This window comes from Centruroides sculpturatus, unplaced genomic scaffold (assembly GCF_000671375.1).
Source record: "Centruroides sculpturatus isolate CEXI.00-Female unplaced genomic scaffold, Cexi_2.0 scaffold477, whole genome shotgun sequence".
NCBI lineage: Eukaryota > Metazoa > Arthropoda > Arachnida > Scorpiones > Buthidae > Centruroides > Centruroides sculpturatus.
This window is the reverse complement of record NW_019385213.1, coordinates 264403-289642: the sequence shown is the minus strand read 5'-3', so window position 1 is coordinate 289642 and position 25240 is coordinate 264403. Positions and strand designations below refer to the sequence as shown.

The window sequence follows — 25240 nt, the reverse complement described above, 5'->3', positions numbered from 1 at the left end:
TTTTTTATTGTTTTTTAATCGGAGTCAGATTCGGGAGAGGCTACCGGAACTTGCAGAGTCAACTTCTCTTGTTCCATCCTTTGTTTTTTGCCCGCTGGCTTCTTGAAAAACATGACCAAGGTGGTCTGTTTCTCTTTCTTCTTTAACACTTGTCGGAAATGACGGACAAAGGTGTGTATCATCGTAGAGATCATTGATCCTGTTGGCCTCAGCTCTATTTAGAACTCCTCAATTTTTTATATCCTAAAATTTGTTAATTTAAATACCAAATTCATTACTTAATGTTTTATATTTTCGTGTATTTACATTTATATTTGATACAGTGACTCTGTTGTTATCAGGAAAAGTATGATGTAGAGGGGTAAGACTACTAATTTGAGATCGAGAGATCAATATATTTTAAATTAAATAAATTAAAAACATAAATTGCAGACCAATATTGTGACAATGTTACAATAAATAGTTGCTCGTTTTTATTATAAATTTTATAATAAAACGAGCAACTATTTATTGTAATATTGTATACATTATATTTATTGTAACATTTTATAATAAAAACACCAATAAAAATTTTTGCCCCCATTTGAAGTTTCTGATTGCACCATGACTTGATGTTTCAATGTTTTAAAATTAACACGATTTATAGTATTAAAATGAAGGTGAAACAAGTGCTTCATAACTCAGAGAACTTATACTTGATCTTTCACATATTTTAAGAACTAAAAATAAATTATGATAATCTATAATATTTTCTGATCTGATTTACTAAACACTATAACTATGATATAATTCTTAAAGTTATGAGCGTAACTCGTACAACTGGCAATAGTATCTTTACTGTAAGATATGATTATGTAATTAAAAAATTATGCAAGCTATGTAAATCTGATATACAAAAGCTTAATATGCTTTTTATTTGGTTGAGTTCGTAATTTGTAAATCAATTATATTGTTGAAAAAGGAAGATATGCATTTGAGATAAAAGAATCGTTTTTATAACAATANAATTAATCATTTTGTTATTTAGATTTAATGTTATCGGGTTAGTGTTATTTGTTTATATTTGTTTATAACTTATAACATGCACAAAATAAAAAAAGAAAATAATATTAGTCACATGTATTCACAATTTATAATTACAAAGATCAGCACACGTACACACCTATTCGTTCAAGAATCGTCGCACATCTGAGGGTCTGACCCTAGTCTATCCTTCTTTTTAAGCGCTCGTCTTTCCTCTATCGCTCTAGTCCACGTATGCCTATGCATACATCATAATACGCGCTCACGATACTTTCGATTCGTCACTTTTACACTTACGTGACTCATAGCCTGGTGATTACAGAGAAAAGAGACAAATAGGACGTCGGTATAAGTCACAGTTATGATTTCACAGATTCGAGACAGCTTGGTAGCCCGAACGGCCCCAGGCTTTCGCCCGTGTACGCTAAGTGACTTTCATTACAAGCATTTAGCTTTCCGAAGTCTATGACAATTGTTTGGCATTGACGGCCACGAATTTCGCGCCAATAAGCTGCCTCAACTTGTTCGATTATGTTAACTCAATTTCATATTTATTTTCACTTCGCGGTCCTTCTCTGTTCTTTTTCCGTTATTTACACGTGTAGATCATTTCGTTGTTATCCATATTTGATATCATCATTTATCACATACTGCCGTGACGCTCGTCTGTCCATTACAACTGTCAAGAATTAACGCGATTTCCGAAGTGTAGTGACAGCGGGCCAATAGAGAGCAGGTTCCTTGCCATAATGTGGTTTGCGAGCCAATTTTCGTACGTGCGTTAATCGAGCCGAATAGTTTGGCCGAATAATACTATTCGTTATACTATTCGTTGCAACACTAAAATTTATGCATATGACAATTAAGATATCTTAATTGCTATACTGTATTTCACTTTGCTGTCAGGAAGCTAAACTTTTTCGCTCTTTTCAGTTTTGTGGGCATTAGGATCCTTTTCCTTACAGATCTGTAAAGAGACAACTGGACGAGGCCCAACATATACCAATCACGATATATTTAATGGAATAAGGTAACACAATACTTGAGCGAAGAGGAAAATGCCTCCCGGGAGGACCTGCTATTAGAAAACTGATCTCTATTTAGGCATTAGACACGTGAAGAAAACCCGGAAAACTCCACTTGAACAGTCCATTAGGAAGGCACAAATCCACGACCAATGAATGTTCAGTGTTTTTTTTTTCCATTCGGACTCTTGGTGGGCATAATCTCAATCAGACCAACTATAAAAATTTGAGGATCTAATCGCGATTCAAACTTGCATATGCCTCTCAAATCTATTTATACTATCCATTCAGACACGTAACCGCAACTTTCTGACAAAGACATCGTCAGATATGCATATATTCACACCATCTTTTTCAGACACGAACTGTTTCCTCATAGACAAGACAGATTTTCGGCCTCTGACTTTTTGCGACGTTTGGCCATTTATATTTTTGAAGATTTGTGTGTAGTAGCATTGCTATTGGATAGAATAGCGAAAAAGTAAAATTTCGTTGTCGTTTCACGTAGTTTCAAGAAGATTCATGGAGAATATTCCGGAGAAAAATTTATTTTCAGGCTACTTCCTTGTTTTCATTTTTACCATATCCTTTATCTTCTTGGTGACATAAAAATCTAAAATCTTTATCGTACTAAACTAGCTTTTCGAGATTCATTACTTAGTCGTACTTCATTATTTTATAATACTGTTGCTACTCAGACCAGATTCCTCATTGCCAAAAGCTATCTGAATATAATTCATACTATTCCACCGTCTTCACTCATGCTTGTTCCAACAAGTTCAGAGATGATCAAAAGATCTAAGATATAGCAAAAAGATCGACTTCTAAACTCAACTAAGTTTAATTCTGACATTTTCTTTAGCTTTGGCATTTGACCTTCACTTTACAGATATTCCTGACTATCCAAATATAATCTTCAAAAAATTGCATTACTTTCCTTAGTTTCCACTATTTCTCTGGTTTAGTTGATTAATCCAACTAGATATCAAATCCTTATACAGTAATTTTCCAACTTCAAAATAATGGACTAGAAAATTTTATAATGTGAAAAACTTAGAAAACAAAAATCAATGTCTGAATTTTGACATATTCAATCTTGACATTTACTACAGTTCTACATAACATAGAGATAAGAACATCCCAAAATTTAATTATTAAATCTTGCATCAGTGAAAACAAATGGTGATAGTTTGTAGCATGAGAACTACTATGTGTATATCACTGCAAAAGATTAAACTTATGACAGAGAAAACTATATATATATTTTTATGCATAAGAAAGAGAACACAATATCAATGATGTAATTCAAGTAATTCAGCAAGTTCATTTTCCAAATAGTTTTCAATATAGTACTTGCCTATTAAATTTATTTTGTACACGAAATAGATCTATGATAGTATATATTTAGACCATAGCAATTCTAGACATTTATAAAATGATTAAAAAGATTTTTCTCAATATATGTAAGTGTAGGGCCTCATAAAACATGGGTTCTGGTTACCAGATTAAGAAACAGAAAATGTTGGTTAACTTCAATATCAAATGTGATTTATTTAAATTCTAATAAAATTCAGTTTGAAATTAAAAGACAAATTTTATTTCAACAAAACGACATATTTAATTATATTGAACTTTTCAATAGAATTTAACATTCATGCAACAACATAATTATCTGGAAACATTTATATTATGCACTAAAACATTATTAACATATTCATTCATTTATCAAATACTATGTAACATTAATTCATTAATATAAATATATATATATAATGTATAGCAATCACTATTAATTTTCCAAACTGGAATAAAATTTGATCAACTTTTGATTTCTTCCTAATATTATCTATTGTATTAAAATAGATAATATTTAGTATTTTTAATATAATATCTATTTACAATTATAATAATTATAAATTGATACTATAACTAAGTTAATAAAAATTGAAGTAAATTTTGCTGTCAAGATTATATTAAATCGTTTTACATCTAAGTATTTTTACAATTGAGAACATGTGAAAAATCCCACTTCTAATTCTTTTAGTGAAAAGTCCCACCCTCTAATCTATTTGGATTTAATGTAATAATAGTAATGGACAGGCCCATTATACAGAATTGGATTTGTTATGCAAGGCATCAGCGCACAATGGGCAAGTAGTCGGCTTCAATTTTAGACATTATGAGGAGGCCCGACTCATAATGGAATTGATAAGCATGAGAGAGCAAGAAGAAATGATGCTCCAACTCAATCTAAACCATGAAACATTGTAATTCTTGTGGCTTAGGTTGAATTTTTTACTGTGAAGCTATTTGGCTGATTCTTATTATTCAAAAATGAATTAAATTGATAATTAAACATAATTTATACCTAGATTATTAAATTTCATAAATAATAGTTATAAAAAGATATAAAATTATTCTATTTCTTTATTTGCTTCTAACAGGCAAAAATTGTCTTCATTGCTAGGATTATGAAATTAAAAATTATAAAAAAGTAAAAGAAAACAACAGATATGATATATTAAATGAATTAAAATTTCAGTTTTTGTTTAAAATAACACAATTTACATAACAGCAAGAATGATGTAAAAAAAAAAACATATTGCTAAAAAGAAATGAAAGAATGTTTATAAATTAAGATAATATTAATCTTAAAATTTATTATTAATAAAATTATTTGTTATGAAGTCACACTAGACAGTAACCTTTATATAAAACAAGCATAAATTTAATCTTTGAATTAACATTTCATCTGAAATTTAGTGTTTACTGTTAAATATATAATCAGCAGGATCTAACTTTAGTCAGTAAATAGCATATGAAATGATTTTTCATATTTAACTAAACACAATATTTATAGAAATTTAACTTTGTCTATGTTTTATTTCTCTATTTCTGACTATCTTTTTTAACACATTAACTGCCTTGTGTTTACCAAAAATATATACATGATTATCATCCTCAATACAAAAGGATATATATTTATGTCAGCTGAAAGTATTTTGGCATCGTAAAATTAATAAAACTGGCATTGGCAGTTAATAATTTACATCACTTGCATTATAAATTTATGAAAAACCCTACAATAAGGATAAATATTTACTAAAAATATTTCTTCTATTATATAGATTGTGCTATTTTTCTATCAAGATTGCATTAATACTTTTTGATTTTCCAGGATAAAAGACACTTTTATACATTCATAAAAATAAACAGAATATTAAATTGAGAAAGAGAAAGTTTATGATTTATAAAGAAACATTACCTGGCATTAAGACTCTTGCAGATTAATAAGTAAAATAAATTCAACAAATTTAGTCAAATAAAGCTACTCATTCATTCACATATAGTTTGATTGAATTGTAGCATGATTTGCTCATTAAGAGTAATATAAATTTAACTGTATATTTAGCACTTAACATCAAGCTAAAACATAAAGAAGAACTCTGTCTTTCTAGTTAAATAATGTCATTAGACAGAGTTTCCTTTGAGTATAGAAATCTCGAAAAAAGTAGATTTTACTTTAAAGAAAGTTGATATGAACATGCAATATATAAAAAAAACTTCAAAGCAAAACTGCAGCTTATACACATACATTCAATTCTATTTCATAACTTAAAATTAAATATTTAAAACTAATTGCATATAGTTGCATTCAATAAAAGCTCAACATAGAATAAAGTTGAATTCTATACATATTAATACCACATTAAGTTGTATAGAATTTACAATATAACTATATATATTATTTAAACATTGAATTTTCATAGATAATAATATACGAATGTTAACCATGTGAAATGATGACAAAAATAATATGTAATAACACATTTTAACAGATTCACTATTTTAAGCAAAACACAACAATTATCATATTTACAGAAATGTTGTTTGCTTTACATTGTAGCTTGGGCCATCTTCAATGACTGTAACAACAATAAAGTAAAACAAAATATTAAATAAATTATTAGCAATTTAAAAAATACTTATTTCACAAAATAAATTTATAAATTACTAACATTTGTCACATTAACTCCTGTTAACTGAGTTACAACGTGAGGTACTTTTGTTACAATATCTAAAATTTCTCCTGTAAGTTTACTAGCCCCAATTTCACTTTTTCCAGATGAGATCATTACTATTCTCTTACACTGTGATAATGGAGCAGCAACTTCTGCAGTTAACTAAAGAATAAAGAAAATTTCATGTTTAATTTTAATTACAAAATTAAATATGTATTAAAATTAAATGTGTCGTCGTCTTCGTAACAAACTATCGGTATCCAAAAACCTTTGATTAGGACCACAAGACAACGCCCNAATTAATAAAACTGGCATTGGCAGTTAATAATTTACATCACTTGCATTATAAATTTATGAAAAACCCTACAATAAGGATAAATATTTACTAAAAATATTTCTTCTATTATATAGATTGTGCTATTTTTCTATCAAGATTGCATTAATACTTTTTGATTTTCCAGGATAAAAGACACTTTTATACATTCATAAAAATAAACAGAATATTAAATTGAGAAAGAGAAAGTTTATGATTTATAAAGAAACATTACCTGGCATTAAGACTCTTGCAGATTAATAAGTAAAATAAATTCAACAAATTTAGTCAAATAAAGCTACTCATTCATTCACATATAGTTTGATTGAATTGTAGCATGATTTGCTCATTAAGAGTAATATAAATTTAACTGTATATTTAGCACTTAACATCAAGCTAAAACATAAAGAAGAACTCTGTCTTTCTAGTTAAATAATGTCATTAGACAGAGTTTCCTTTGAGTATAGAAATCTCGAAAAAAGTAGATTTTACTTTAAAGAAAGTTGATATGAACATGCAATATATAAAAAAAACTTCAAAGCAAAACTGCAGCTTATACACATACATTCAATTCTATTTCATAACTTAAAATTAAATATTTAAAACTAATTGCATATAGTTGCATTCAATAAAAGCTCAACATAGAATAAAGTTGAATTCTATACATATTAATACCACATTAAGTTGTATAGAATTTACAATATAACTATATATATTATTTAAACATTGAATTTTCATAGATAATAATATACGAATGTTAACCATGTGAAATGATGACAAAAATAATATGTAATAACACATTTTAACAGATTCACTATTTTAAGCAAAACACAACAATTATCATATTTACAGAAATGTTGTTTGCTTTACATTGTAGCTTGGGCCATCTTCAATGACTGTAACAACAATAAAGTAAAACAAAATATTAAATAAATTATTAGCAATTTAAAAAATACTTATTTCACAAAATAAATTTATAAATTACTAACATTTGTCACATTAACTCCTGTTAACTGAGTTACAACGTGAGGTACTTTTGTTACAATATCTAAAATTTCTCCTGTAAGTTTACTAGCCCCAATTTCACTTTTTCCAGATGAGATCATTACTATTCTCTTACACTGTGATAATGGAGCAGCAACTTCTGCAGTTAACTAAAGAATAAAGAAAATTTCATGTTTAATTTTAATTACAAAATTAAATATGTATTATATAGTTTTTAAACATCAGTTTAAGCAATATATTAATTATTTTTAATAAATTATATTTATATATCCAATAAATTATTTTTTTTATTTGAAAAATAATTTTATATCTTCATAGTTGTCAACTTTCAGTCAATTTAACTTTACAGTAAAATTCTGTAAAACAAATCATTTCGTAAAATTCAATATTTTAAAATTCTTATAATTCTTTGCATTATCACTTTAAAATTACATTATTTATAATTATGGGAATCAATGTAGAAATGTAATAAAACTTAACTGGAATATTTTTCAATTATATGGATTGCAAAAAATCTTTAAAAACTTATGTAAAACAAATAGATATTCTGATTTTAATAGAGAAAAATATCATATTTAAGGTTATATGTTACTTGTCACAAGTCATCAAGAGGAAGAAGAATTAATAAATGTAGTGATGCTACATTTATTAATTCTTCTTCCTCTTGATGACTTGTGACAAGTAACATATAGTAAAAAACCACTTAAATTTTATAAAAAGCTTTTGCTTCAAAAAAACAGTTTAAACTGGATTCATTTCATTATTCAAAAATAAAACAATCAATTGTAAGTAATACCAAAACGTTTAAAGCACAATCACTTTAATTGTCTAAACTCTTTTATTTTTAATAATAATAAAACTTTCAAAAAAAATTTGAAAGTTTATTATTATTGTTAATTATTGAAAAATAAAAAAATTTTTATTCNTGTCTAAACTCTTTTATTTTTAATAATAATAAAACTTTCAAAAAAAATTTGAAAGTTTATTATTATTGTTAATTATTGAAAAATAAAAAAATTTTTATTCTAAAACTTTTTCATTAATGATTAAATAAATAGTTAATTTAGCTTCTCTAGTTAGTAAATTAATAATAATTAACTTAGTTTTAATTAATTATGTGTGTGGACAAAGATTGACACAAAAATACGATTAAAAATATATAGGCTTTTTGCTCACTAAAATCTTAATTGATACATAGATTCATCAATGATATAATAAAATAGAACAAGTAATTTTAAAATAAGTATTTTCATTTTTTTTTATTTAAGGCTTCATCAAATTAAAAATTCATTGGAACATGCAGTTGCTCAAGTAGATTAAATTAAAATGGATTTCTCAAAAATTTGGAACCGTTTCATATGAAAGCTTTTCATTATTTATTTTATTGTTATTTCATTGTTATTGTCATGTTTCATTTATTTTTCATTATTAATTTTATGTAAATAAGTAACATTTATTTATAGTATAAAATTTATGTTCTAAAAAATGCAAGAAAAAAAAAAAGATTCCAAATATTTGTTAATTTTAATTATTTAGAAACAATTGAATTTAATATGTTGTAATGTTACAAACAAGGATAACATGTCAGGATTAACCTGCATTCTCCAATCTTAGCTGCTTCTTTCTCACTTGTTTGTAGTGTGTAGCGAATTTAGTCAAGATTTTGATAAAATAGCATTGAATGATAATCTACACTTACTAAATAATAGGATACAGAACTTATTGATAGAGTTGTGAAAAATGTATGGGGCCAGTGGATAGAGTGGGCCCCTTTTCCCCTATCAAGTCCCTTTGCCATTTATTTTTGAACAAATAAAATGTGTAGAATATTTCTTTGTTACTAAAAAGGCAGTTTTAAAAATTTTGTTTTTGTTAGTAAAAATAGCATTAATTTATGGGGGATAGAGATCACTACAAGCCCTTAACTTCTCTCCAGGCCATGGAAAAATCCCCAACTCCTTTCAATGCTACAAATACTCAATGCAAATACAGCTACTAATTAAAGCAAATAAGATGAAATCTACCACATTATGATAATATAATTAGTGTTTGTATATTTTTGTCCTTTCACTGTTGGCTTCTGAGTTATAGAGTCAGTCTCATTACTTTTCTTTTGAACTTCAAATATTGTAATTTTCAGTTTAAACAAATGTGTTAGTACTTTCCTAAAAACAAGTATTTTTATATTTAAATTTAAAAAATTTCTTAATATTCATTACTTACTTTAGGTAATGTTTCCAACATCATATCAATCATTGCTGCATCTTTGTATTCCCTGAAAGCATCAGCTTTCTTTGCCATCTGTTCAGCTTCTGCTTTGGCTTTTGCTTCAACAGCATAAGCTTCTGCTTCTCCTTTCAACTATAATAATTTATCATTGTTAAAATAAATAAAATTGGTAAATACTATATTAAACTAAGTTAAATTTCAGTCAACTTTAAATATATTTTCAACAAAATTTATGCATTTAATCCAAAATTTTTTTTACATAATAAACACTATTAATCAATAACTCTGACTTTAGCATAAANTGATCTATAATACATTTAACTGATTTAAATGAATAAATTATTATATATATTATGAAAATTTATTTAAAGCATATTACATTATAAAATTTTACAAAATTTTATTAACTTTTGGTTCAAAAATGAAGAAATAGTGAAATATTTTACAATTTATCTTAGGCATGTATTATACCAGATATTTAAGACTACATAGAGAAAGTTTCATTCACAAAGCTTTTATGAAATATAAAAATGTTTTATTTGAAGTAAATATTGGATGTCTGTGAATTTGTTCTGATCAAGGACAGATCTGTAGGGGCAACAGAGTCAATCACCTTCCTAGAATTCTATTGTTAATAGAAGCTTATTTCCTTCAAATAATACATTTATAATTTATCTACCTTCTCAGCAATGCTATCTATTTATAATAATAAATCACACACACCTGAATTATTTTTGCCGAGTTATTTTTGGTAAATACTATATTAAACTAAGTTAAATTTCAGTCAACTTTAAATATATTTTCAACAAAATTTATGCATTTAATCCAAAATTTTTTTTACATAATAAACACTATTAATCAATAACTCTGACTTTAGCATAAAATTATAAAAATTTATCATTCTGTTAACAATATTAGTACACCACAATAGATATAATCTTCTACATATTTCTATTATCTTTAATTGCATAAGGAACTATATTTCTTATTATGGAAGGATTTATTATTGTATCAATAATCCAAAAAAAATATATATATATAAAAGTTAATAATGGCAGGAGGCCATACTAGCAACACACATTATTAGGCAAGAAGCTGTCATATCAGTATGGCAACTCTTTACATGTCATATACAAACCATATGCAAATCAGTGTTGTGTATACATGATATCACAAATGCATCTACTATTACTCTGAAATTGAACAAATCATTTCATAATTTCTCTTTAAATAAATTGATCGTTTTTGATATTAATTACTTTTTACTATTACTTTTTTATAAATAAAGTTTCTTCTTATAATTCCATTTTGATTCATTTGAAAATTCTGAAAATTAGTTTTGATTTTAACATAAATATTTAAGTAATGTCAAAATTAAATCTTATAATAAGTAATATTAATTCACCATATACAGCTTTATTAAAGTTTATAACTTTATTATCTTAGCACTCTCTGGTTCCTACACCCATCTTCAGGGACACTAAACAGTCAAAATAAAAAAAAATTATATCACTGAAAATTGGTTGTGGTAACCAGTAAGTCCTAGAATAATAAAGATATGGACTTCGAAAAAATAGAGCTACTAATGACTCACAAAAACCTTTGAAAATCCAGTAAAACTATTTAATTGAAGTAACAAATGTTTTTGACCTTAAAATATTCGGTCTTCATCAGGTTTTACAAATGCTGAGATTCTAAGAACAGTTCTGTGCAACATCTGTGCAGTCCAAGGATAATTGATCAATTGGTTATTTATATGCTTGTGTATAGCAGAGTCTAAAGCTCTATTGGGGATCTTGCCTTATCAAGGATAGGTCTCAAAGAAGAATAATTTTTGTGGGTTTTGGCAAATGCAAATAGCCTGAGAGTGTTAGGGGAAGGCAAGAGCTACCAAGGATCCTTTTTGGTGCATGAGTGAGGCTACCTAATTAGAAAGCATAAAAATTTTTATGAGTGAGATCACTGATTTTATACAAATATGGCCTAGTTATGTATCAATAGATCACAGTCAGTCAAAATATAACTTGATTGATTTTTCAATTCATTAAGTTATATTACATTTAATACACACTTTTTTTAATCATCTTGCAAATTAACTATCCAACTTAAAATTTAATACCTTTAGAATGTTCTTTATTATACAACCACATTGTTTTCTTTGTTATTTCAATCATGTCTACTGAAGACTTAAACAAATAGCATGGTTCAGATAGGGCTGACACTTCAGAAAAATGAAAAATACAAATCCTTTGTGAAAAATTACCAAAACTAATTAGTATTTACACAATTTTTTTAACAACAAAAATTGAATAAACCATATCTTTATTAAATTAATTTATGTCTTTCACTCACATCAATATTTATTTGTACAATAACTAATTTTGTACCTAAGTTTCTTAACACACAGTAAATTTACATTAGGATAAATTAAAAGAACAACTTAATGATGCACCATAAAGACCATTTGATTTTTGGTGTTGATAATTCAAGGACAAGAATGTGAGACTGATATTTTCTCCAGTACCATGAATCTCACATCTAAATGATGACGGTTGGATGGTCAGAAGAAAGCAGTTTTGAATGAATAAGTTGATATGAGAATTGTTTAATATATTAAAATAATATTAATTTCATTATTACCCTAATTGCTTCAGCTTCAGCTTCAGCTTCCATTATAACTCTGTTTCTATAATATAAATACAAAAATTGTAGGTAATCTAATATTTGGTAAAATTTTCAATAATTATATAAAGTTAGACTTATAAAAAATAATTTCAACTCTTTCTTGATATAAAATTAAACTTATTAGATCAATAAATGTACAGAGTGAACACAAAGTCGCTATGCATTACATTGTATTTTGTGTTTCCTAGTTAGAGGATAGTTCTACAAAAAATTCAGTGGATAATCGATTAAATGTGGATCTAATAAGGTATACCTCCTTAAAATTTACACTTAATAAAAATTACTTTGGTATATTGTGAAAGAAAAATTTGTCAACTCCACTTTATGATATTTAAAAACCAAAAACTATTTTTTGGTCTTTAAATATCATAAACTGACTTCTAATTATCAACAAAGAATTGAACTGAGAATGAAAGGGAGTATATAGATAATTTCTTAATAGTATGCATGCATAGAGTCTTGTGACTATTCTGTATTGGTGTTATATAATAAGTACATAGGCTGTTTTTTCAAGCTCCGTTGGTCCATAAAAAAAGAACAAATGTAAATAACAAAATGAATTTATTACTAAAAGTTAGATACAAACATGGCATTTTTATTTTTTGACATAATTAGCAGGGCAGAGGTTCAAGACTAATAATGATCTTCAAAACAACATTAGGGCCCATCTCAAGTCATTGGCAGCAACATTCTATGACAAGAGGATGGAAAAACTTGTCCACACATATGACAAATGCTTCAATCTTCATGGTGATTATGTCAAAAAGAAACCATGTTTGTACCTAACTTTTGGTAATAAATTCATTTTGTTATTTACACTTGTCTTTGTTTTATGGACCATTGGAGCTTGAAAAAAATCTGCCCTCATATCTTCATATTATTCTTTAAGTTCTTCCATAACAGTTCCACATATTTTTAAAGGAGACCAACTGGAAAGAACAATAATGAAATCTACCACAAGTGTATAAGTGCCATTAACTTGAATTGTTCTGTTGACTCCTCATACCCTATGGGTTTAAATGTGTAAATATGAAACTTACTAATACATATCTCTGTATTATAAACACCCATCTATGTGTGTTTATAATACAGAGAGAGTTACACTGATCTATAATACATTTAACTGATTTAAATGAATAAATTATTATATNATTATTTTTTTAATAGTAGCTGCGTACTATGCCAGACCAGATTTAAGGCATAGCAACCAAAATGAAACTAAAATTAAATAGGTGTGTTAGTCTCAGTAATTAGGAATTTCCTAACAATATGGCATATATTCTATATAGTAGATTTTTCTAATGTGATCTATGTATTTCTATTCAACTGTAATGTTCCCAGGCTTTTGTATAGTGTGTGTGGTATCACACCTGTACAGGAGAGAACGACAGGTACAATAAGCACCTTATCCATTTTCCACAGATGCTTTATTTTTTGGGCGAGTTCTGTGTACTTACTAATTTTTTCAGTGCATGTGTTTTGTACATTGTGAGTGTTTGGAATGGCTATGTCTATAATGTATGTAATTTTATTGTGTTTGTCAATGAGTGTGATGTCTAGTCTGTTGTGGTAAATTGTTTTATTTGCGATTATAGCTCTGTTGTAGTACATTTTATGCGTGTTGTTTTCCAATACTGTCTGTGTTATATACTTGTAGTATGGTTTAAGAATGTCTACCAATATGTGTTTCTTTGCTAGCTTTTGGTGTATTATATTTGCTGCTTGATTGTGTTTTTGTAAGTAATCTATCTGTGCCAAGAGCTTACACCCAGATGTAATGTGTTTTATAGCTTCTGGCATGATATGACATTTTCTGCATGTGTCATTTGTGAGTGTTGTATCTTTGAGTATGTTTTCTGTAGTTTTTAATAATTATGGCCTCATCCTGTATCGCAATCATGAGTTCTTCCTTCTTCCCAAAGAGGCATCCCTGATCTAACCAGCTGTTTGAGCAGTTTTGTCAACAAAATCTCTGGCCAGGTCATAAGGACGCCTGCCATGGAGTGCCTTTCAAGCTGACAATTGCTTGATTGTGTGTATGTTTTCTATATGTTGTGTAATGTCTGTATGATGTGAGTATAAGTTTAATGGTGTGTTATTTGAGTCTGCTAGAGTTACTACTTTATAATAATAAATCACACACACCTGAATTTTTTGCCGAGTTATTTTTGTTTATTCCAAACGTTTTCGGCCAATTCGTATAGGCCATCTTCAGGTTTTAATAGTTTTCGTTGTAATGGAATCATTCGTTGTAATGGAATCTCTATTTTCTCCATTTCCATTGCGATGGAAGGTGAGTGTCCCGTCCTAACAATCTTGGCTTCATCCCATTTGACTACTGATCCGTCTGCCTGTGCCATACTTGCTAATATTGTACTATTCAGTTTTTTATTTATACTATATTTGTGCTCCTTTAGTCGTACTTTCAGGTTTCTTCTGGTTACTCCGATATACTCTTTCTCAATACCTAATTGTTGGTTCTCAAAGGGTATACTGTATACACCCGGTTGGTCTTCTAAATTAATTTTGTCCTTGTCGTTTCTTAATAATCTATAAATATTGGGTGCTCTTTTATATATTATCCTTGCATTTTTGTATTTTCCTAATTCCTTCACCACCTTCTTCGTTTGTTCATTGTATGTGAACTTATTGAATGTAGTATTGTTGTTATGGTTTGGATTCGTAGCTTTTTGTTTACCGTAGCTTTTTACAAGGCCTATGATTGTGGACTTTCTGTATCCTAAAGTCCTTGCTATCTGTTGAATTCTATTAATTTCTTTATCCCTGTCTTGTACATTGGTGCAGTACAGGAAGGCCCTTTTGATCAGTGCCTTAAACGCAGATAATTTATATTTATATGGGTCTTTTGACCATGCCGGTATGTATAAAGGAGCGTGTGTTGGTTTTAAATATACGTTCGTTTGTATGTTTCCTAATTTGAATTCCATGTTAATATCCAAGAAATGGATGTTCCTTCGGCTTTTTTGTTCTAATTTTAGCTTCAATCCGTGCTCATTATTGTTGATTGTTGTTAAGAAATCATTAATGCGTTGGTCATCTTTCCAAATTATTAATATGTCATCAACATAGCGTTTGTATATTACGATGCTATCGGAGAAATCCTTGAGGATGTTCTTTTCCAATTTCCTTATTACCAGTTCACATAGCAGACCTGACATAGGACTTCCCATAGGAACTCCTTTCTTTTGCTTGTATATCGTTCCATTAAATTTGAAAAATGAATGAAAACAAATCAGTTTTGCCAAATCTTGCAAGTTTTCTATGTATTTTGCCGTTTCTTGATTTTGTTGTATTAAGAATTCAATTAGTTCGTTGTAGCACGATGTTAGATTTATGGAGGGGAACAGATTTTCAAAGTCCATCACCGTTCCTATTTCTTCGTTCATTAAATTTAAGTTCTGTATTTCTTTTATTAATTTATTTGGATCATGGGTCACAAAACTATTATCCTCCATTTTTGTACTTATGTATTCTTTTAAACGTTTTTCCAGTGCGTACGTTGGTGCGTTATTCTTCTCTACCACAGGCCTGAGTTCTTTGTCCTCTTTGTGCGTTTTCGCAAATGCGAATAATCTAGGCATCTGTGGATTGGGGTTATGTGCTCTTTTCAGGAACGTTAAGACGGACGACAGTGGTGCTTTTTCAATCTTTCTAACTTTTTTATCCGTGCTTNAAAACTACAGTAGGTAGCAAGGGTATGGATGATATATCCATTAAACAAAATCCAGTTTGTGAAAGAACTTAAAGAATAAGATGAAACACATGCAAATTCCATAAGAAATTCCTCAATATCTAGGAAAGATTATCTTAACATATGATTTTTGCATAATTATAATTTTTATATAAATTTCTATAGAATAATAAACATTAAGCTAAAATATAAACTTTTAATAATAAACCCCATAAAATGGAGTGCAGTAAAAATGTAAACAGTTTTAACCTTTTCCAGCAACAATACTTTATTAATAAATAATATATACTATATATTACAATTAATACAAAATATTAAATGGGAACTATTTTTCTTAAAAGTTTTTACATACTGGGACAAATGAATAGTTGAGTAGCCTCAATAGAAATTCTGCCTTTAGAGACTTATTCCTAAAGATTTGAGAAGAACAGTGAAATGAAGGTTTAGTGTTTCTTCAAAATATGTGAATATTTTTACATATATTTTATTAATTTAATGTTGTTGATTGACTAAAAAATTAATGATATCATCTGAATATTATTGTATAAATCAAATTGCATTTTTCTTTAATGCATTTTTATTTTATTTTTTGAAAATGTTATAAGAATTTGTAATTTTTAAATTTTAAAAAATTATTTAAATTCTATTTTCACATTTCAATTCTTTAATAGTTTGATTCTGAAGATAGCTATTTAGTCAGATAAAAATGTTTGATTAATAAAATATTGTTGCTGGAAAAGCTTCAACTATTTATATTCATAAATTTCTAATAATTCTGATAATTTTCACAGTTAATTTCAATGATGATGATACAATGAATGACTTATAGCAGTATGCAACTATAATAATGTAATTTTTTGTATTTATTAATATTCAAACAAATTATTTCAAAATTATTTAAAACTTATAAAGTTACCTATTAGCTTCAGCTAATTTTTCTAATCTGTATTTTTCAGCTTCTGCTGGACGCCGAACTGTGGCTTCCAATTCCTTTTCTTTCCGCAAAATTTCCTGTTCTTGGATCTGTATTTCTTGACTTCTTTCAACTATTTTCACTTGCATTTGTTCTTCCTTAATCCTTTGACGTGTTTTTGCTGCTTGCAAATTATATGCCAAGTCAGATTCTGCTTTCTATAAAATTTTGAGAATAAAATTTTACCTTAATGTTTTATAATCTATTTGCTTTTACAATATAATAGAGATTTTAAAAAATATATTAATTTAATAAAAAAACTAAATACAATTTAGCAGTATTTTATAAAATTAAGATATATTAATGCAAAAACAACTCAAAACTTTAAAAATAACAAAAACAAACTGCTCTGATGGATTTCATTTTTATTTAAAAAATACTCTCTAGCACTTTTGGACAACCAAGTCCATTGTCAGTTTGTATATCTCCTGATGTTGGACTTGGTTCTCCAAAAGTGCTAGAAACTATTTTGTAAGTAAAAGTGAGCTCCAGCAAAGCAATTTGTTTTTTGTTATTAAAACATAGATTAATTAATGATGAACATTTGTAAACAGGTATGAAAATTAAGGACAGTAGATATGACAGTCAACTGCCATGAATTATATGTAAATATAATTAGCTATAGTTAATTGTTTATATATATTTTTATTGTTCTCATCATTTCACTTTCTCTTTTGTCTTGATGCTCATAAGGGCAATAAACCCAGTGAGGAGGGTAGAGAAAAGGATATATATACAGGCAGTTAGAAAAACATGAAATACTTTTTTGTTTTCATATGTAGATGTCCAAAGGAGGTCATTTTCAATGAGGAAAAGAGCAAGGAGGATCGTCAGTTGTAATGGTTCTGATGGCTGTACAAAGCTTTGATGAGAAAGAAAAATTGTCTGAGATCTGACTATTCCCACTTTAACAATACCACTGAACACTACATTGACATGATCCATCATTTTGGGACTAGAGGTATCTCTCCCACACTAACCATCATCATTTCTTCCATCTGCCTCTTATACCTGTCTTCTTAATTTTAAGATAGTCTAAGGCAGTGTTTCTCAACCTCTAACGAATCGTCACCCCTTCAATAAAACCGTTACATAGTATCGCCCCTTTCACTACAAAATTCCAATGCCGAGGGACAAGGCTAACGCCAAATTCATACTGCATTGAATAGACTAATAACTAGTATAATGTTTTTTGTTTAATTATTGTACGATATAACAAATAAAATATCTAATTATTCTTAATATAATGTTTTACTATATCACCCAGAAAATTGTTTTTCACCCCCAAAATATAAATTGTTACTAATTGCCTCCTCAAAAAGCAAAAACGCCCATTTAGGGGCAATATTGCCCCCATTGAGAAACACTGGTATAAGGTATTGAGAGTTTTAAGATTGTACATTTTGTCATGTTTAATAGAATTTGTAATGTGAATCACTAAGGATAACTATTGTTTTACATTTGTATGTACTATACCTCAGTCAGTTCCAATGCAACCAGGGTGAAAAATAAAACCTCATAATGCAGATAAAATTGAAGTACAATTTTTAAAATTAACTTATAAAAAATTCCTTAAATTCTTCATATATATTATCATTCTTTTGATGTTTAATAATATAGAAAACTGAAGATTTTATATTATTAAACATTAAAACTGCATAAAAACATAGATGATGGTAAATAAGTGTAAGAACTTTTATTTATCTAAACAACATTTAGATCTAAAAGATGGATGGACAAGATTTGCTTTAGAGGATCTGGTTTTGTTAGGACAATTTATCACTTGGTGACCTTTAGCATTACAAATAAAACATCGTTTCTGCGAGAGAGGTTGTTGTTTTGGGCAGGATTGAGAGAGATGAGATATATGATTTACAAAGCAGTCACATGTTTACTATGCAATACTTCAGAAACAAAAATGACTCATTCTGTTATCCATGGGTTGAGATACTAGTATTAGATAATGTTTTATAAATACCTCATCACCTTGTAATGCATTGTAACAATTACCTATATACCCACTACATAATAATTTATGGACAGCCCTATGATTATAAAACAAAAAATAACCTTAAAATAATTGCATTGATTGACTATGCACAAGATGAATACTCGGAATAGAAAATTATAATGTAAAATTTTAATTAAAAATCCATGTAAGTAAATTTTAAAAGACAAATAAAACTGCACTATAATGAAATTGGATTTGCTGTCATTATCATCATTTGGAACAGAAATCATTTTCATCTCATACAACTACAAACACAAAAGTAATTAAGGAAATATTTAATAAATATATAACTACTGTCAAAATACGTGCAGTTTATGATGAGCTTTTAAATCAAAAAGTGCCCTACAGAGTTTAAATCTTTGAAGCAAGAGAAAAATAATGGTGGCACTTTCAGTTTGCTGAAGTACAATGTTAGATTTGTATGATTGGAAGAATGTAGATGGAACTCTGATTATGTGTGATATTTTTCAATGCTTATTCCTTTATATGTATTTAGATATTTTTATACTTATGTGAAAAAATACAAAGAAATATTTTGTTATAAAACTTTTTATAACAAAATATTCAACAATATTATTATTAATTATTGTTCTTTGAATTATTTTAAGATAATATTTTGCATAAAAATTTAAACATACAGATAAAAGTATTTTCAACTATAAACATTATTTGATGAGATGTAGTGGCTTTTATATTATAGAAATAAAGAAACATGATCAAAATCAAACCTTTGTATTCACTTCCATATCATAAGCAGCTTTTTTTAATTCAAAATCTCTCTGTGCTTTGGCAATTTCAGTATCATTTTGATATCGAGCAGCTACTCGTTCCTCTTCTGCTAAAGCTTCCTAAAATAATTAAAATATACTTATTACTTACTTTTTAACATAATGATGCTTCTAGGTAAAGAGAATTACAGATTTGATTTTGTTTTCTTTCCAAATATAACAGAGATTAATTTTAAAAATTTATTTAAATCAATTCACAAAATATTGACAGATGTTAGACTAGATGTTGCTTTTCGGAGAGATTAGTAAAAAGGCAGTTGGATTAATGTAACCAGTTGTGTAACAAAAGAACAGAGAGTGCACAAGATTACACACAGTCTTTATTCACAGAAGGTCAGCGCTAGAAAAGGGAGAGTGAAATGAGGTCACCTTGCCCGAGGGGTCAAGAGCGCCACTAACCTTTTATTACATCAGAAGAACATTACAAAACATTGCGATCGTTGATTCCAACAACAGATTTTTGTGGTGTATTTTTAAACAGCTGGAAAAATTATCCTAAAAAATTTTTTAAATTTTGTAACCAAATATTTCCAATGTCTTTATACAGTTCATTGCTATAAAACAATATTATCTAAACAAAGATTATAGAGAATATTTATAAAATGTTAAATATAAAAGCATACTCTCTATAATTTAATACAGTGTGTGTTCATGCAAATTTGACATAATTTGCTTCTTAATTTTTATTTCTCAAAACTTGGTGATAAAGCTTGGGCTACTCAATGTACAATTCATGAAGTCTATTACAACCTTGCACCTTCTTTTCCAAGCATTGAAAACTTCATCATTGCAAACTTTCCAGATGCCTTCCATCATATTGGCTTTTCTGAGAAAGAGGTGTTGTTTTAAAAAAAACTTATGCTGTAGAAATCCATTGGTAATATATTAGAGGATATTCCTATTTGTGATATAGTTGATGCCAGTTGAAGCTATTAGCTTTCAAGATATGAAGTGATGTGGTTGGATGCCATGTCATGGTGAAATGTGACTTTGTGAAATTTGTGACTTTTCTCAACTGAAAGCAATTCTTGTATAAGAACTTGTGATGCCTGTCATCTGATATCAAGCTTTCAAGTAATGTGGAAGTGCATTGACGTCTTATAAGTAGTGTGGAAATTATATACAGTACTTTTTACTTAGTCTACAGTATATTTTTCTGTCTTGTTTTTACTTTACTTCATTAATACTGAAAACATTTTACGAATATTTATGTATTATAAATTTTAACTTTCAAAATATTACTTAATCTCAGTCAAAAATTTCTGAGTGATTGAGGATGTAAAAACGCCACTGTCAGGCTCTAAAGGATTCAGGTTCGAATCCGGATCGACTTATGAATTCTCACAGATGCATTAGTGTGTGGAACTCCATTCCTCATTCCTGCCTACCAGTGACCAAATGGATAAATTCACTAAACAATGGACGTAAATTCGGGATTCACAAATGAGCTGGCCACGTGGATTTTTCTAGGTTTTATTTGCAAGTCTAACACCTAAATAGGGCCATAGAAAGTCATCCTGAGAGAAACTTTGTGACTTTGTGAAAAGAAGTGAAACATGATACACACAATATTTACATCTTGGACAACATCATTCTAACAGTCAAGGGGAGAGAACGCTTAGTCAGCACCTGAAGAAGACCTCGGTGGAGGACAAAAACGTTAATGCATATTGTAACAAACACAACATTGATAAAGGGTTTGTGGACAGTTATTACTCAACACAGTGTTATGGTTGGAAGATGTTTGGGTTAAAGCCATTTTTGTTGTTATGGATTTGTTTTAGACATGTTGTACAGATGACAGATGGGCTAACGTATTTAACAAAATGCATGAAAAGGATCTTAAATTCCAAGATTTTAATAACTTAATAAAATCAGTCATTTGTTTTCTAGGAACTACGTTTTCTGTAGAAAGAATATTTCACTCATGAATTTCCTGAATCAAAAATGTCAAGATTAAATATTGAAGCCATGAAAGCAATGCTAATTACAAAGCAAAACTGTGACTTACAATCTGGTATATATTTTATCCCTATTATGTTTTACATAACAATATTGCAAGTGATCAGAACTTATTAAACAAATTAAATTTATCTGAAAAATATGCTTTGTTTGATTATAGAAAACCACCTACATCAATCCAACTATTAAATTTGATGTAAAATTTTATAGATAGATTATTGAGAATAAAATCTTTGAGATATTTATGTACATTTTTTTTATACCACCAAATCACTATCACTGATAAACTGTGAACAATGCTTATCTATATTTCTTGAAAAAATTTTATTAAGAGAATATATATATATATTAATCTCTTCAGGCATTCCATCTGAATTATGGTCAGAACAATTATAGATTATCACTCTATTTGACAGTATGCAATTCTGATACAGTTATTAATTACATAATAAGATCATGCATATATATGTATGAATGCATAAACAGCTACCATAACAGATATTTGAAAAAATACATAAGAATTGATGAAGGCTGGCCTTGATTTATTTAAAAAGAATATAACAGAAATAAATAAATGTAAATGTATAAACACTTTAAACAGAAATGAAAAAATATGTCATTTTGAAGAATAGAGGACTAAAAAAATGTTTTTAAACATAAGAATGCTGTTTAGAAATAAAACGTTTAGTAAGAACCTAAAAATTAACAATAAGAATGCTGTGCTGCAATGAAAATTATCAACATACCTTAATCGTTGCATCTCTCCTTGCTTCTGCTTCTCCCATTCTAGCATCTCTCTTTACTTGAGCAGTCCGAGCCATTCCCAAAGCTTTTAAGAAGCCCTAATATAATTTAATTAATATTCTTTATGTATATGTAAGTCAAATAAAATATTAAAAAATTTCAAAATTAAAAAAAAAATAAATCCTTTATGTATGTTTTTTTTTAATTTTCTCTTTTATATATGTTTTTAATGAATATTTAATGTAACGTTTTCCTTCAGTTAGAAGGAAAATATTACATTAAATATTCATTGAAAAATCTAATTAATTAAATATTAATCATATTAAACAAAAACAGAAAATTAATCAATAAATTAATAAGGATTTATTAAATTTATTATCTTTATTTAATGTATTGTTAATTGTAATGTATTAGTTGATTGTACAAGGACAAGAAGATTGCCATAAATAATAACTTCCAATCCCCTTTCAGAAATCCCACAGTTTTTACCCTTCTTTGCAATGCTAAAGAGATCCAGATATGCACTTCCAATCTGGTATATATTTTATCCCTATTATGGATCATAGGGCCAATCACAATGAACAATTATTTATTGTGATGATGTCACAATAAATAATAATTTATTAACTTTTTAAACTAAATTATTAATAAATTATTTATTGTGACATCGTCACAATAAATAATTGCCAGGCTGAAATTTTTTGTCACAATGCTTTTGATCTTAGTAGTGTGTTGCCTCTGTATATCACACTTTTCCTATTAACAACAGAGTCATGCCAGTCATCAGTCATCTATCTAACCCTATTCTGGAAAAAATTTTTAAATTGAAATAATGTGCAAACATTAACTATATACTAACTTCCAGTTTGGACTGCAAGTTAGTATATAGTTAATGTTTCAGTTATAGTTATAGTTAACTTCAGTTATACTTATAGTTATAGTTAACTTCAGTTATATAGTTATAGTTAACTTCAGTTATAGTTTCAGTTATAGTTATAGTTAAAAAAATGTATTTTTTTTATTTAAATATAAATAGAAAAAATACATTTTTTTATTTGTGGGCTGGGCTGGGAATAAATTTTCCACACAAAAATTTTAGGGCCAGTCCGCCTCTGCGAAGGAAGTACCCTTTTTTCCTAACTGGGACTTGGGCCAAGTGTACAGAGGTGTGTTGGAGCATGGAGTGAAATAGAAAGAAATAGGGACACGACTCGGTTTGGATGAAGGATAGAAAAACGCTCGAGAAGCAATCGAATCGATCGCATTGTCGTGAGTTATACATCATGATAATTTATTAATATCATTAGACAGAGTGTTTTGGGTATACAAGGTCTGTTCAAAAAGTATCGGACCTTTTTTTTTCCGCGTAAACCAATGATGCGTGAGAGACCTCCTTCGGTGGAGTTGTAGAGGGGACAGTCATGCACAGCCATGAATTTTTTCCCGCCTGCAGGAAGCGTCAGTCGTTGGCAATCGGCCTATGAGTGAGGTCATGTAGTGCGCTCTCGTCGGATTCCACTAAGCTGGAAAATGACTGAACAATGTGAGCAGTGATATTATATCAAATTTTGCCAAAAACCTTGGCGATACCCAAGCGTAAACCATTTGCAAGATTCAGCAGGCTTTTGGGGATGATCCTCGAGGCCAAAAAAAGCGCGGCAAGTCCGCAGCAATACCAAAGGTCGTGTTGACAGTTTTTTCGACTCTCGTGGGGTGGTGTGTCGTGAGTACGCACCACAAGACCAAACCATCGCAAAGGAGTACTACCAGGAGGTCCTTCGTCGTCTTTCCGATACAGTGTGACGCAAACGACCGGATCTGTGGTCGATCAAAACTTGGTAGCTCCATTGTGATAACGCATCCGCCCATTCTGTGCATCTGATTCGGGCTTTCGTCGCCAAACACAATACTCCTGTGGTTCGTCACGCTCCATATTCTCCCCACATGGCTCCGTGTGACCTTTGGCTATTTCCCAAGCTGAAAATGCCACTAAAAGGAACCCAAATTTAGTCGAGAGAAGACATCGTGCGAAATCCGACGGACTGGCTGATGGCCATTCCAAAAGATGCGTTCCAGCAGTGTTTCCAGCAATGGCAGGAACGCTGGGAGAAGTGTATACATTACCAAGGAGACTACTTTGAAGGGGATTAGGGTTTCGTACCTCAAAATCAATAAATTTATTTTTGCCGACCAAAGGTCCGATATTTTTTGAACAGACCTTGTATAACTGAATAAGATGAATATTTTTGTTCTCTGAGATAATCAGGGAACCACGTGGCTGAAACTATTGCAAGCAGATTCCTGAATTCTTAGACGGAAATTTTGTTCTCATACTAAGGAGATTCAACTAAGGGACTTCATCTGTAAAATAATTGTAATTTTTTTTTTTATCATCTCCATGAAGGGAGCATATATTAATTGTCGCAAGTGTAGTAGTTAATGTAAGTTCAGATATATTGTCTATTATTAAAACTTTTTCAAGTGCAATCCAAGTTGTTGTTTATGTAAGGTCCTAATGCGCACATTTTACCCAATTGATTGTCTGGAGTATTTTTGATACTTCTTGGACACTACACTCTTAAGTATGATAAAAAGTTTTGAAAACATTAAACATTATTGTTTGCTTATACATAAATACTACAGTGAACTATTGAGGATAAGAATTTCAAATCTTTAATAAATAATTTTAAAGATATTTTAACTGTTATTAATAAAGAATCTCTTTCAAAGTCAAACTCATTAAATTAA

At 28.8% G+C, this 25240-nt stretch overlaps 1 protein-coding gene across 3 annotated transcripts in view; it reads right to left on the bottom strand.

Moving 5' to 3' along the window:
- Nucleotides 1-6378: 6378 nt before the first annotated feature.
- LOC111636229 (flotillin-1-like) overlaps nt 6379-25240 on the bottom strand; it is a 53378-nt gene continuing 34516 nt past the window's right edge. For all 3 annotated transcript variants that reach the window (XM_023381440.1, XM_023381439.1, XM_023381441.1), the window contains exons 6-12: nt 22495-22590; nt 19727-19846; nt 16931-17145; nt 12258-12303; nt 9612-9749; nt 7373-7537; nt 6379-7279 (exon numbers count right to left, since the gene is read on the bottom strand). In XM_023381440.1, coding sequence (XP_023237208.1) covers nt 7250-7279; nt 7373-7537; nt 9612-9749; nt 12258-12303; nt 16931-17145; nt 19727-19846; nt 22495-22590 — 810 coding nt within the window. In that variant the 3' untranslated portion in view covers nt 6379-7249. The remainder of the gene's footprint in view (nt 7280-7372; nt 7538-9611; nt 9750-12257; nt 12304-16930; nt 17146-19726; nt 19847-22494; nt 22591-25240) is intronic.